Source organism: Amyelois transitella, chromosome 4 (assembly GCF_032362555.1).
Source record: "Amyelois transitella isolate CPQ chromosome 4, ilAmyTran1.1, whole genome shotgun sequence".
NCBI lineage: Eukaryota > Metazoa > Arthropoda > Insecta > Lepidoptera > Pyralidae > Amyelois > Amyelois transitella.
This window is the reverse complement of record NC_083507.1, coordinates 4308311-4324726: the sequence shown is the minus strand read 5'-3', so window position 1 is coordinate 4324726 and position 16416 is coordinate 4308311. Positions and strand designations below refer to the sequence as shown.

Below are 16416 nucleotides of genomic sequence, written 5' to 3'. Positions count from 1 at the left end.
TCCCGTTGCGCCAGTAATATTTACGACATCGATTAGACTCACGCTTACCTCTCGGGTGGTCCACATAACTCCAGTAACGCAATGCGCTATCAGAAGAGTTTATCAAGAGGGCAACTGACAAAAACATGAAACTGTTGTTATACTTAATGACGACCTAACGATTTTAAAACCGCCGGTGTATCGTACTGTTATGGAAAACTTTAAATAAAGCAGTCTCAAATACCACATGCTCTTTATGTAACGATAGCTAAAACTAATTTCTTCGGAACGCCATGATTTGGCACTGTCTCTATTGGCGTCATGACGTTCCTAAAAAAAGAATAAATTGTTAGACACCTTGCGAATCGCATCGTAATTCGTACCATTGACCCTTGTAATTGTGCAGTGCTTGATTCGCCAAGCTATTTTACATTACAGTTACTGTTTTATTAATTACGCATAGTAATAATGAACTAACTTAAAATTATGCAGTGCGTGCGTACAATTGTCGAATATATAAAATGGCACCTATATTTGAAATTACTAAATTGGTGTAATAAGCTAGTAGTAGGAACTTATCGCAGAAGCATCCATTACAAATGACTATAACACAATAAGTCATAGGACGGTAAGCTATGACAATGGGTTGTTATCATAACATTTAGAAAGCAATAGGTTAATCTCGTTCTTGCTAATGACATTTTTATCTTGTGCTCTAGCGTCAGTGCAGCGCCATTAGTTAATGTGGCTTTTAACTGAAATGAATTCTTTCTTACACTCGCAGATTTCATGTGTAGCTCACATACATTAGCTGTGAGAATTGTGGACAGGAATGTCATGGTCGGTCATCGCTCATGAAAAACTTAAAAAGTATCCACTGTCACACACTGTCCCTTGTCGCGAAGGTGGAACATCGCCAAGGTTATGACTAACGGTGGTTTGGTAAAATGCTATTTTACATTTGCGTTTGTTCATTCATCGTTGTTTTAAGAACTTAATAATTATTTACAACAAGGAGCATCCTGGCTTGTGTAGATAGTACCTACAGTAGGTAGGCATCACAACTATTATTATCAGCTTTGAGACTGATGTCAGGGGGCAAGTTGATTACGTCGCCGCTAGCCTCGCACTCATGTTTACAGAACAGACGTTTCAACGGTACCGCACTCTCTGATCTCGCCGAACGCTATCAGCGCAACGATATCAATTAACAGGAACTGGACATACTCGTATAAACTACTGCACCGGTTTCTTGGAAGAGTCACATTTTGAAAAAGCATATCTGGGGCGCTCAAGGCGCAGCCAGCGGACAGCACAGCGATGATGCGAGCTCGGGTTTATTATAATTAGTCAAAGCCGATGTGAGTAATGGCGTCAGAAATAACACGCGGACGACGTTGGCGCCAACCAGTGCGGGCGCGCCTCGGCCGCAGCGTGCCATCACATCACCCCACACATGCACAGCGGCGTGGCGCGGTGTGCGGCTGCCGCCGACACGTCTGTCTTGTGATTTTTAGTCGAGATATTTATGTTCTGCAGTGATGTCAAGCCTATTTATTTAGAAGTTTCAGCCCTAGAAACTAGGAGACTAACGGTTACTTTGCTTAGATACTTAACTATTTTTTTAATATTAAATCAAACTTAATAAAAAGAACAAATATTTGAAAGAGACATATGTGAAAAGTTATAGGTACGCTTAGCCGCCGCCACCTAGTTAAAAGCTTTATTAATATACTTTGCTAAAATAAGCCACACCCACATCTATGTAACTACCAACTGTAAAATATGCAAATAAACAATACTATAAACTTAACATAGGTACTTACATTTAAAAATGTATATAATAACCAAAATGGTTAAAATTACATACTTGATAACCTAATCTATGACCGTCCACATGTCCGATTACCCAGGCTGAAACTGTGCATTTTTTTATTTCATCCTTACAGATCTCTCTTGCTTGTATTCTATTGCACTTGATATTATGTATTCAAATACCTTTATGTAGTTATTATAAATTATACAAGTACTTAATTTATTTCTTTCACCGGATAGGAGTCATCAGTCGACAACTGTATTTTGGGCAGGAACATCAAAAGAAACTAAATTCAAAGTGTTGGCGGCTCGCTCACTACAAACGGGAATTACTGGAAGAGACACACAAAAGACACCGCGCTTAATTGTTTTTTGTTTGCATTGAAGAAACAAACTCAAAGGACGCCATCCGACTTTATGCCCTTTTGTAAGTACACACAGGTAGATGTATACTGAACAATGAGTTTATGATACCTACCCGTTTTTAAGGAAGTTTTCTTGTCCTTCATAATGAAGGATTAGCCCACAGAAGCGTTTCCTATATATACCTACTTGCATTTACTGATTTGTTTCACGTAAAATAAGAGCATTTTTTCCAAAAAGCGAGTGCTATAAAGCGACGAAATTAGCACCACCTACAAAAGAAATAGGTTTTTCGCAAATCCCGCTCTAGACTCTTATTTATATAGGTATATACGTGATATTTGGAGAAGGTAAAATTTTGTAGATAACCCGGAAAGAGGTAACAAACAAATAAACTTACTTTCGTATATGTAAGCAGTGGCGTAACTACAGGGTGGCAAGTCGGCAAAATGCCACGGGCCCCCAGCCGGAAGGGGCCCCCGGTCAGAGGAGAATCCCAACTCCCAACATTTCTTATTTATCATACATGTTTAGTAAAAAAAAGTTTTAGTCTTTGATTTATTTTTGTTATCTACTCAGTTTCCTACACAAGTAAAAAAATATTAAAAATTCAAAGCTTTTGTAAAAAAAGGGTTGTAACCCAGTTTTAGAACGTACCTATCCGATGAATTTGCCACGGGCCACGAATGGTATAGTTACGCCACTGTATGTAAGTTGGGATATATTGTATCCATACCGATTGGATATATATATTGCTACCCATATCGATTTTTTGCTAATATCTTTAAGTGTGCCATATGGTTCCCGGTACCAATATAAAAAAAATGGGACCACTCTATCTTCCCATGGATTTTGTAAATGGCGGCTAAGGGACAGGCTTACAAACTTGGGATTCTTTTTTAGGCGATGGGCTAGCAACCTGTCACTATTTGAATCTCAATTCTATCATTAAGCCAAATAGCTAGATGTTTAGGTTAATAGGCTGCAATTCTACTTTAAGAAGATGGGCTAGCAACCTATCACTATTTGAATCTCAATTCAATAATTAAGCCTATCAACTGAACGCGGCCTGTTAGTCTTTCAAGACTGCTGGCTCTGCCTAGCCCGCAAGGGATATAGACGTGATTATATGTGAATGAATGATACAATGGTCTGGTCAGTTCGCTGAATTTGTTTCAACCTACCTTCGCTGAATTTGTTTCAACCTACCTACAACATTGAGTCTGGTACAATTCAGCTTCCTTTTATCAATGTATAAATATATTTTATACAGAACTCTATTATGTAACAGTAGGTACATACACGTTATAAATAAGTTGGTACTCTTTGCTATGCCAAAAATATCATTGAACATCAGCCTGTGCCGTAGAACTTGAGCTTTATGAGCCATCGCGCTCTTCCGGCAGCCGTAAATACCGCGAAGCGCAGACATCTGCGAATGCAGCCCGCAGAACCCACTGCAAGAACATTTCGTTAGGATAAGGACACCATATTAACAAAAAACGACGGACAATATATTGAATATTTTTTACATGTTTTCCAAGCGGTAGTTCGAAGCATCTTGTTGGGCATGGGGTGCTCTTTTCCTTTTTACAGAAAATGTTTAACAGACCGTCGTCATATTTTCGTATTTTATAGTGTATTTATGGATTTAAGAAGCTTTTCCAAATCCGCACATACAAGTGCATGCATGGTGATCTCACAAACTCATATGTGACACTGGGTGATTTTGTTTTTATTTAATTTCGTTATGCATATAAGAACCCAGTTCCTATATAAATACATTATTTTTATTTTGCAATTAGAATAAGACTGAAATAACGTATCGGACTGATGCCATGGCAAATTCATAAAAAGCTAGAGAAATATTTTCTTTACTCTGTAGAGAGAACATACATATATCTATATCAATTTCCATATATGTATATAGTAATATTTGATGATCTGATCAACCTGCTCTATGTCTTAAATTCATATCATATATATCTATATGTCATAGATATCTATTTACCTAAAATTTTAATAATCATGTTAATGAAGAAGGTATTCTTTTTAACCCCTACCACAATATTATGACGATATTTAAGACATCGACACAAGTCAAGCTTGCATCCAATTTTGGAAAATTCTATTTTTCTGTAAATGGAATGAAGAATTCCATTTGAGACAAGTGACTACTTGAGACAAGTGAAATAGATTTAGCAACTTCTTAAATTTTTAAATAAAGAAATTTACATATATCCATACTTGTTTTATCTGAGGTATGTAAATAAACAGTAAAATTATTTACGAATTTTCTGAAATCTACGTCAAACGGACTTACGTCAATTCATCCCGGGCGAGCACAAAAATACTTGCAGAGGGACTAAAATATTTTAGCCACCTGTACGAAACCGCAGGTACTCTATACAGAGACTTCAAGAGTGACATGACAACCTACATGTAATTACTCATCGTTCTAATGGAATTTCACTGGTATTAAATTACAGACGTTCGTACTATGGTGACAGTAACTGATATTTATTTTCTTACGTTTAGAGAACAAGTTGAAGACTTTGCTGTAGTTGGTTTGCTTTGTATTTTTACTAGATAAAAATAAACCTAAGGCAGAATCTTTAGGCTAAATTCTAACTTCAGAAAAAACAAAAAAATCACTAGCAAAGACTAGTTTAGTAACAACTACTATCTAGCCTAACTCATTTTTTTGTTTAAAATGTCTTAGTGCTCTCCTTGACAGCAAAAAAAGCAGTGTAATTTTTATAATTAGGTAATTTCTGTTGTTTTAGTTAATCCATTAACACCAAAATATAAAAAAAACTCCTCATTATAGACATAGTTAATGTGTATGTACCTATATATAGGTATTTAAGTTGCAATTGTTGCGGTTATGAGTAGGTACCTATATGAGTCTTGTGCATGCTGGATGCAATGCAGCGGGCCGTGTCGTCGCGCCCGCCGCGGCAGACACCACGTCGCCACCAGCCCTTTCCAGACTGCGCGACGCCATTTATTCCCCACAACACACATAAATTCAGTAAACTACTTTCTTTGCCAGTTTTTATAACTACTTCATTGTATGAAGTATGTAGATATATTGATATTTATAGTAATTGTGCCGGCATTGACACTTGATACCATTGCCAAAATCTTGTCAGCATTTTTGCAGTGAGCTCTTTTTAAATGTATTATCATATTTCAATTAATATTCGCGATAAATACATAGTTATGTAGGTTTACTCCCAAACATTACATGTAACTTTTAAAAAATATGTGCGTCTTTCCAACAGAAAATTCATCATTCACTCATTGCTACTTTATTTCCGTAAAAAATATTGTCTTATATTGATTAATTATCTGATTGACTTATCAATTCCGATTTATTTTTCGATAAATTGATTATATGGTCTTGTTTTGAACACTTTATTTATACTTGAATGATATTTAAATAACATGTTAGAAAAAAAATAACTTAAATCATTCAAAGTACTGTTTTTAAAAACTACCTAGGTAAGTACCTACTAGCTTTTGTGCAGGAATTTCCAAACAGAACGTAGCCTACGTTGAAGGTTTGTCTGTCTCTATATTTAGTCGAAATTCATATGTAGGTAAATTAACTTGTTTATGATGTCATTTATTACAAAAAGAAACAACAAATACAAATCTTTCCTCTTTGTAGTTTTGCCTTAATAATTATTATAATCCTACTTTTTTCCAAACTTGAATGTTCTTTTTTTAAAAGATAATTAAACATCATCGTGAATGTAAGTACCCCGAAATGGTTGAAGAAATATCGGGGATTAAAACCAGGTAAGGAAATACGGGGCTACGTGGCGCCGGCGCTACCTGCTTCATTGCAAGCTGTCGCATAAAAATCCTTGGATAGTTTGAATGAAAATACGTTTTAGTTAACAATTTTCTTTATTTATGTAATAATAATAATTAGTCATAATAATATAATGTCATCTTGATAAATGTGGGGACTTATTAAAAGCCCCACTTATAAAAATACATTTTTATATCTTTACACAAAAATAAGCTATCATCTCAAGACGATGGCATAATGCACTATGGCGTCGTGTATGTTAAGGCACGATGATGGAGGGCTACGCCCCTGGTGGCGCCAGGCGGGCGTCGGCGACTAGATCACAGAAGGTGCGGAGCAGAGCCCCGGTGGCATCCTCTCATCTGAGCGGAGCCGGGAAGGAAGGCATGGCCGCGCACCAGCGTGGCGTGGGACACGCGGTTAACGCGCATCCGGCTGCACTCTGCACTGGCACGAACGCGGACACGTGCACGCCACTGGTTACTGGCAGGGAAGCAACGGCTGGTCTCTTTTGATCCTCTTCTTCCCCAAGGAGGTATGGCCGGAAAAGTTTATAAGGCTTGCGTGGTGACTCCGGTGCGGAAGGATTTTTCGGTTGAAGTACTGGAGTAGGTGAAGGCCGTCGCACAGAGAGATCTATTGGCTCTGAAGTTGAGACGGCTATTGACACTGGCACTGGTATGGTTGTTGGCATTGGCGTGGGCACTTGTACGATTGTAGGAAGGACGACAGGCGGTGGCGATGGCAATCGGGCACTTTCTGGTGAACCAGCTGCGTAGGGTGGCGGTGATGGTGCTGGTTGTGGAGCTCGTCGTAAAAGGGCCGCTCTTAACGTGGGCTCAGCTTGCAGCCACTTTTGAATCTGGCGACGATGAATGCCAAACTTCCTGGCTGTGGCACGTTGATTACCGCGACATTGAGCATCGCGTCTATATGCTTCGAGAACTTGTAATTTGAACTGTGGTGGAAATATACGTCTGGAACCAGCACGACCCTCTGATCGACGGTCGGAGGGTGTGGGGGCTGTTTGTGCGTAGGCGGCGGCCATTTTGCAATAGAAACGTGTGCGCGTGGCGGCTCTCGGCGCCGAACTGACTGCTCGTTCAACGTACCGAGGATGATGGCGCGCCGCTGCCCAACCGACGTGAGTGTGAGACGCAAGCCTCGTATACCGATAAAGCCCTGTCCATATTGGTGTCAATATAAAAAAAAAGTTGCATGTGTTAATTTTGATGTTTGTACTCAATCAAAAAGCTTCTCAGTATTTAACATGAAAAAAACTATCTCAACTGTCTGTTTATTAATACATTTAACTCTACAGTAACCCGTTATACAACGGCGTTCAGAGCAGAAAGACCTTTCGTGCGGTAGAGTAACTACGTCATCCAGAAGTATTTAAAACAAAAAAAAAAACATAAAAACACCAAGAATATCTGAAAATCTGATGATTATACAATCATTTCATCAATAATAAAGGAATCAATCAATGCAGGGACTGTACAATTTGTAAATTAAAGTTTAGTTTGTATTTTTTTTTCTTTTTTTATGTAGTTTTAGCTTTAGTTTTAATTTGAGTTCATTTTTATTAAGTTTTAATAATTTACTATTTTGGCAATAATAAAAAAAGTGATAGTGTAATTAAGTATAATTCCTATTGAGGAAATATTTTCTATTTGGCTGGGTAACTTACGGCAAGTTTATTTTATTTTATTTTTCAAACCTTTTTTAACCAGTATAAACGTTTCTTAAGTCAGTAATCTCGCCTCATTCTCGGCGTGAAAAAATGCCGCAAGTGGGAGCCGATAGCTCGTAGCGCCACCTCTGCTATCCTTGTCATACACATAAACCGTTTCGTGACAAAACGAGAGAGCACATGTCCTGCCTTGGTCGCTGCCACATCCGTTTACGAAACAAGTTTGCATGCAACGTTGCCGCTTTGTGAACGCGGGCGGACGGTTCATGAGTGTTGGTGGGGGGGTGCGGGCGGACAAGAATGTGCATGAAGCGTCAACGTCGCCGACGGCGGCAGACAGGGTGTCGCCGGCTCAACGCTGTAGACAGGCCGTCGCTCGGCGGCGCTAACTCCCTCCTGCACCCGCTCACACCCGCGCCGCCCGCAACGTGCTTCAACAAGTTATTTCAACTCCAAAGTTGTTAATCGACAAAAGGTCTCAGGTGTGCTTAGAATTCTGGTAGTTATATCGTTTTGTAAGTAGAAAAGTGACTTAGCGCCATCGCTGTTTCGAGGAAAGTTTTTTTGCCACGCCGCCTGCCGTGCCTGTCTTGGGTCCGGCGACCGTAAAAATAGTGACCAACTTACACTTTGCAAACTTTTCATCCATATTTTGTAATAATAAAATACTTACATACATATAGTCACGTCTTTATCCCTTGCGGGGTAGACAGGGCCAAAGTATAATATTCTTTCAGCTACCTATTTCCTTTAGCAAAATTTGAAGGTAGGCATATCTAAGCTATTGATATAAGTAGAGCTTTCGTAAAAATTCAACTCTATCTCCGTAACATGCAATGTTAAATCTGTAAGAAAATACAAACAATAGCTTTATTAAGTACTTATCTACATACCTACCTTTCTTTATCATATGTATTCTACATCGTGTGTAGAAATCGTACCTATTAAGTACTGCGATATCTATGATATCATATCCATAGATTGTAATAAAATCCTGTTAAGCTGAAAGTTATTCGCAAATGAAAGAATGCAAATATTAAATTTAATTTAATAATAATATTTTAATTTATTTTTAACTAGTGACCCGCCCTGGCTTCGTATGGGTAGCATTTATACATATAAAATTTTCTCTAAGATCTAATAACTGCATCCGTTGTGTGTTTTTAAAGATCTTGTATGCATAATACATACACATAAAGAAAAAGGGACAGATGCGGGAAGCGTTCGAGTATGTAGTGATGATAGTGATTATTCAGAGATGTTGAATAATCACTATCATCACTACATACTGATGATGATGAGATAGAGAGAGAGAATTCGAGAGAAAGGACCAATCTTGCTTTGACCCCTGTTTTTTTTTTAAAAGCCATCGCATTGCAGTCACGTCATTTCATCATAGTACCTAGGTAAGTACCTTCCTAATCGTAAAGTAAAATAGTGGGTTTTTCCTCTTCGCTTATAATTACAATAAGAATGTGAAGTGTAATTAAGCCACTAATCACTGCCTTGGAAAACAAGATCTTAAGTTAGGTACTTAGGTAATCTTAAACTTTTGAAGTAAACGTAAAAAGATGTACTTGCACCATTCACCAAAAGTTTTGTTTGTGTTTTAAAACTTTACAGAGAAATAGACATCCTACATGTCGAAATGGTGTTCTCAATTGTTTGTTTTCACAAAACTAAAATTTAATATCCGGCACAAATTCTATACCTGACTCGGATCTTCCACGAAATTACTGGACACAAAATAAACAGGTAAGTAAGTATCTACTTATGGGAATTTAAAAGGAAGATGTGGCCAGTTGCTTATTGTTTACATTCGGGGATATCGTTATTCTTTTGCGTTCCTGGGATTAAGTAGGTACTTTATACCAAAAAAAATACGAATTAGCGGCCTGCCAAAGCTTCCTTCATTTAAAATCCAAGCTAGGATTTTAACATATTTATATTAATCCATCCGGCATTGGTACTAAGTAATATATGTAGGTATTACAGCACAAAGAAGTTTACACAGAATTTTACGTGTAATATAGGCTACTTAAAGGATGTCCTTATGTATTATAATGCTTATGTAGGTAAGTATAATGAGTCTAAAATGCATCACTTTATGTTCTAGATAACGAAGTACCGTATTGTGGTTACAAATTCTTGTTTATTTGATATTGAGCGGCGAGATTTCAGTGGCCCTTATCTTAAAAGTTAATCTTATGTTTGTTCGCCCTGCAGATTAATCTGAAGGTGTCGGAATTCGTCCTATATTCTCACGATCATTTTGTACTGAGATGATAGAAATAAAAATTTTGTATACATTTAGAAAATCATCCAAGGGACACCAGCATTAGTACATATTTACTCGTTAATATATTTTTATTCTGCTTTGGGAAATCGTTAATTACGCTTGCTTATTATACCTATTAAAAGAGAACAAAAAAAACTTTTAAATTAAATTGCATTCCTTTAGATTTTGTAATGAGAACTCGGCACTTCCGATAGTGATTTCGTTCAAATAATAACTGAAAAACAATATCATATTTAGAGGCCAGCCAGAAACAGTTACCAATAACAGAATGCCGTACAAATAAAATAGTTTGAAATATTTTTTTTTATAACATTTTGACTGAGCCGTCGAAAATTAAATAGTTTGTAAATCTACCCTTATACATCGAAAGCACAAAACTAAATGGAAGAAAGTGAATAAAATCTGAAGAATGAAAAATCTACTTGTGACGGTAGGTTTGTTAGGTTTCTGTTGACCAACGCAATATCAAAAACTTCTGCAATGTAGGTTAAAGTAGATTTTAAAGACATGATTTTATGACGGTAGCACCCCGCAATAAAAAAATAAAGATTTAATACCAACAGGTCCAACTAGCTAAGGGTTATCTACAAGTATATCTTGTGACCACACAAAATGGAGCGAACAAAGCTTCAAAGCCAAATGATTTATGGGTTTTTACGTTATGTACTAGCTATTATTATGACAGTAATAAAAACTTACTTATACATAGAACCTTTTAAAGTAGGTATTCGTTACTTAAAAATGCACCAGGAATCACTTTATAGCATAAAGTCACAAAGCATAGATAGAGTAGTATAGATAGACATAAATAGAGTTTTCGATATAGTAATTGTAGTACAATAGTTATTTTAACGCATCATTAGAGCTAACGAAATACATATATAAATGTGCAATAAAATTGTATACAGTATTTAATGGTACTATAATCGCATGCTTAATACACTTTGAACACACATTAAAGTATGTAAGCGCTCTAAGAGCTAATTTATAGGACTGAAATGCTTTTACCTTATAGAACCAAACTGCTCTGTTAACAACGTTAATAGTACAACACTCCCGATGGTTACCATTATAAGCCTACTATAACACTGATTGGTGATAAAATGCCTTAGTTATAGCTCCTTTATAAATGGCTGGAGTTACTGTTTTTATTTATTTTTTCTAGAAGAAGGAACTAGGGAGTATAGTAATTTTATCTGCGAACATAGCAAACAAAACAATTGGTAAACAAAATTGTCCTGTTTTGGTTTCGGTGAAAAAATGTAAGAAATACAAATAATATAATACCTACATATACATATAAGGCACGCAGACTTAAATAGGAATGTTTTTAGCTATAAGAAGTGTGTGTGAACGTAGGTGGTTTATTATCCAGAGGGCACCGACCGAGTCCGATATTTGATACACGATACGTGGAGAACTTGTAATTGCTCCGCATTCTGTGGGATCATACTCGTATGAAATGAAGCTTTTTATCGCGTGTGAATGTGACGCGACATGATCACCAGGTCTACAATTGAGCCGGTTCTTTCAAACGATTAAAATTAATCCATGCTAATATGAGGCCCGGCAGGCGATGACTTACCTAGTTGACTAAACAAGTTTTTTTAATGTTACCTATAGTTTTATACAAGTGTATAGGTACTTTGTTTCTCTCACATGCAAAGGATTCTTCTCGATACGTACCTAAAAATACCTACGAGTACACCATCAATTTATTGTAAATCCGGTTTTGTGAGTTCTAGCGGTTTTTTAGGCAGGTAAATATAATGTAGTTCAATCAAAAAGAAGTAGGTTAGATGACCTGATCATAAATAGGAATTTGAGATTTTATTGGGTGTAAGCGCCCTCATTATTGTTAAATCCATTTTTTCTTCACGAATTGAATTATTTGTACTTAAGTATTTATGTAATAAAAAGTTATGTAAGTACATAATTCTGCCTTAAATTATCATATCACGTCTTTAGTTCATAAATATGAAGTAGGTATATGACTTATAATTAAAATGGATTACTTTACCATCACACCTACCACGTGAAAAATTAGATAGGTACTTACAATAAAAACTAAAATTTGTTAGTAACCATGGCCAGTAGCTGATATTGGCTAGTTGAGTAGTTGAAGACTGACAGGCAAGGTCACAGTACCCAGTAATTTAATCCACCATGACATCATGGTGTTCGCAAAATATTCCATCGAGTTGGCCCGAGTTTTTGCTGGCATTCGCATGGTGCCACGCCACATTGAATTTGTTGCTACTTGCTAAGTACCTACTCATGGTCGCATACATACACTTGGCCACACTATAATTACTTACTCTAATTAGGTAGTTCTCGTGATTTATTAGTCAAGTATCAAAATATGTCAACAAACCAAACACATATCTGTTACTTACTTACTGTGTTTTTCACATTTTATTTGAATTTAGTTTTAATGTAAGGATCATCAGATTTATTTCTAATTGCTTTTCATACAGGCCATACCTAGATATATTTTATAATTAAATAAATATAAGGAGAAGTTATCAAAATATTTTGTCTTACCTACTCGAATAAAAAACGTATGCACATACGAGTACTTAGTTATAATTTTACAACATTAGTATAAGTCTTATCATATTATAAAACAGTATCACTTCATTGAATTCAATAATTCATCTCTTTTTCATTCCTTCAGTTCAAAAGTAAATAAAACCGGCCAAGTTCGAATTGAACTCGCGCAAGAAGGGTTCCGTACCATCATCACGTTTGTTGTAAAATTGCTTAAAAATTACGATTGTTGCATGGGGGCCTTATAATACTTATAACTTTTTTACTACGCTTTTATTAGCTTGGGTTGTATGTATGTATGTATGTAACGGAATCTTTGAGCTTAATTTTCACTGATTTCTAAACGTCTAATCAACTTGGAACTTTGCACACGTATCAAGGACCGATGACAATGCAATATTTTGATAAGAGTTTCTCATTATCCTTATTAAAACTGCCAGGATTAATAAATTCATTTTAGATCCTTCGTATGAGAGTAAGAGAGACAGAGATAGCACCAGTGCCAGTAATCTCCATACAAGAAACCAAGAAGTTCTGACGTATAATGAGTCAAAAAGAGATGTAATATATTTCCATATAATGTTACTATTAACCTGAGGCTTCTTTATTTCATCGCATTGCTCCATTTAGAATTACCATTAGAAACAATAGTAGAATTAGTAGAATATTTTAAAACAATAAAAAATATACATATAAGTAATAAAACAAAAGTAATAAATGAAAATTGAACAACTAAATTTACAATAATACAAGAATAAAGTTACTACCTACAGAACTTTGCGATATTTAATACGTATTTAACATATTAATGCAATTCTTGAATTAACATTAGGTATCTTTTGCCTATTTATAATAGCAACACTGTAATACTCGTTTGGAAAATGAGTGACAGTTTATTTATGTCAAATAAGTTTTGCAGTAAGTTTTGATTGAATTCGATTCGAACACCTGTAAACTTTCTTTCTGTTGTTTTTTACCGGTGCCTGTGTATTTACCTATTTGCACTTTGTTTTGTGCTGATAACTTGTCGTTATTTGGAGTTTGGAATCTTCCGTTGAGTCGAGCTTTGTTCTTCCGGATATTCGTGTGATTTTATCATCTGAGATTGGACTCTGACTGTGTTTACTGTGTTGTGCAGATATTTTGAGATAGGACTCCTGTAAAAAGTACCTTATTATTTGAGATAGGAGTCCCAAGTTTGTGTTTGTTTTTGTGAAAGACAGATTTTACAACAAAAGTGCCACGATGTCTTCAGATAAACTTTGTTGCGTACCTGGTTGTAAAGGCAGTGGAGGTATGTTTGAAATATTTTTGTTCCTGTATCAATCTGCCTCTTAATCTTGTGGTTTGATTCCTGGCAAGGCCACAATCGAAAATTATTACGTTTGCTGGATAGTCAAAAATATTATTAACAGTGATTTATCACTATAAAATTCTTTTCAACTGGGTTTAACAATCATCATACATACATACATATAATCACGTCTATATCCCTTGCGGGGTAGACAGAGCCAACAGTCTTGTAAAGACTGATAGGCCACGTTCAGCTATTTGGCTTTAAGATAGAATTGAGATTCAAATAGTGACAGGTTGCAAGCCCATCGCCTTAAAAAGAATCATGATGATGAGAATATTATGAGATTTAATCCAATCAGGCCACATATAACTTTAAGAAAGTTAGTTGTGAAAACCTCCGGCGATGGGCGCATGGTTGCGAAAGTCTTTTCTAGTAAGATAGTACCAGAAGTGTTAACTTCCAAAAAATAATTGTATAAAAAAACTAAAAAACTACCCGTTTTATTGCTAATCGAACTAAAAATAGAAAATAAATAATAAATTAAAAAAACTAAAAAACTACGCTTTTATTGCTAATCAAACTAAAAAATAGAAAATAAAAATTAATGACAAAGGAATTCAGTAGTAGCAAGTCGAACAATCAGTTATAGTCAGTTGTAGTAGTAATTACCTCGGATTAAAATTATAACAAAATTTAATTTATAAACAAAACAATTTAAATCAGAGTAAAAAGCGTGGGGTGCCTGATGTAGTAAATATTAAAATCATTCTATTAGCATATATTTATGACAAGAGAGTTATGAAAATGAAGTAAAATGCACCCCACGCTTTTTACTCTGATTTAAATTGTTTTGTTTATAAATTTAATTTTGTTATAATTTTAATCCGAGGTAATTACTACTACAACTGACTATAACTGATTGTTCGACTTGCTACTACTGAATTCCTTTGTCATTAATTTTTATTTTCTATTTTTTAGTTTGATTAGCAATAAAAGCGTAGTTTTTTAGTTTTTTTTTTTAATTTATTATTTATTTTGAAAGGAAAATTTCAACAAAATATTCTATGAAAACTTTAAAATACAGAACTCTAAAAAATTTGCTGGTAAATTATAAATATTCAGCAAAAAATCTCGTAGCATGGCCCACGAAAGCTTACGAGCTACAGTCGATTTCACTGTTATTCTTTTGCAGAGGTTCTGTGTGTATAATATAATAAATATCTATCGTGGTTAAACTAAGAACCTGTTACATATAATATTATCAATTGAAACATAGGAATAGGAAGCATCGAACATAAAATATTTCTGTATATCGAACAGACAAACGGCCGCCGGTCGTAAAATGAGCTAATCAGAGGCACAGACGCATCGACGCCGCTGCCTGATCGCCATACCAACAACACTCGAGAAATTCACTAATGTCCCAACGACCAAACCTAACTACAAATCTACAATCTTATTGCTATTGAATAAGCAACAATTTTAAACAACACCCCACAGTTGTAGTAAGTACATCTCGCCGTCAACCGACACTTATTGAAGGAAATATCTTATATCCAGGCAACATTTGTACAATTTGAATTCTTTAGGCAATGAAATTAAGTTTATATTTCAATGCATATGGAATACGGCAAAGCCAAGTGTTAAGCACACGTGCGTTTCAAGCATCACCCAAATGGGGACCAGTTTGAGCTACATTATATATCTCTTGAGATCGTAGCAATGATAACTGTATCAATGGTGGCTCTGTCGGATCTTAATGGACTGTCCGCTGCTTCGTTAGAGCCTCGATTGACGTAGGAAATTCATAAATTGGATAAAACCAGGATAAAATGTTGAAAGGAATTCTGTTGACTACCTGGTGTCTGGTCGACGATTTATTTTTAGGATCTACGTATACCTATTCCTTTTCTACTTTTGTAAGATTATTTTAATAAGTATTATAATTAATACTGTTATAAAGGTAGGTATAGGTTTACTATTCAAACTTTAAATTAAAGGCGTATGTAACATTTTTTTCTGATGTCACAATTTACACAATGCATCTCCATTTATTCTTAAAACCCAGGATTCTACTAAAACAGCATTTTAGTAATATGGTTTTAAACACCTTTTACAGTTGTTTGCCAGTCTGGCATCGACCCTTCTGTATATTACTTTAACAAAATACTGATATAATTTTATTCATTTCTACCTGCTTAGTAATAAATATGGGATAAACTCTATTAAATGAATAGATAGGTACTAATTTTAACTAGACTTGTTCATGCTTGACGTAAAGGACTTTGTGCGTTCCAAATGTTCCAGTGCTCTAATAATCTAATTTGATAGCGTCAGCAAATGAACCAATAGTGTTTTCATCAATGAACATCGCAAACTTAATTAGAACTTGACTTGAGCATAACAACATTATCACTGTATGGAATCTATACTATGTAATCAGTCAGGTACTAACAAGATGTTAAGACAATTATTACTTCGACTGATTTTTTACAATGCAGATAAGTACTCTTACTTCGTTTAATTTTAAGCAAAATGAAGTTCGCTTAAGACGCCTACATCAGCTAATTAAGCCTTTTTAATTTGTCGTTTAGATG

General features: G+C 35.5%; 1 protein-coding gene across 1 annotated transcript; it reads right to left on the bottom strand.

Moving 5' to 3' along the window:
• Positions 1-6084: 6084 nt before the first annotated feature.
• Positions 6085-7113, bottom strand: LOC106129318 (putative uncharacterized protein DDB_G0290521). The gene has a single exon (XM_060954407.1). The coding sequence runs from the start codon at positions 7026-7028 to the stop codon at positions 6339-6341; it is 690 nt and encodes a 229-aa protein (XP_060810390.1). The 5' UTR covers positions 7029-7113; the 3' UTR covers positions 6085-6338.
• Between the last annotated feature and the right edge of the window lie 9303 nt (positions 7114-16416).

Bases quoted from the DNA above. Each gene is read 5' to 3' on its own strand.
- LOC106129318 (XM_060954407.1), bottom strand. From the start codon at position 7,028: ATGGCCGCCGCCTACGCACAAACAGCCCCCACACCCTCCGACCGTCGA.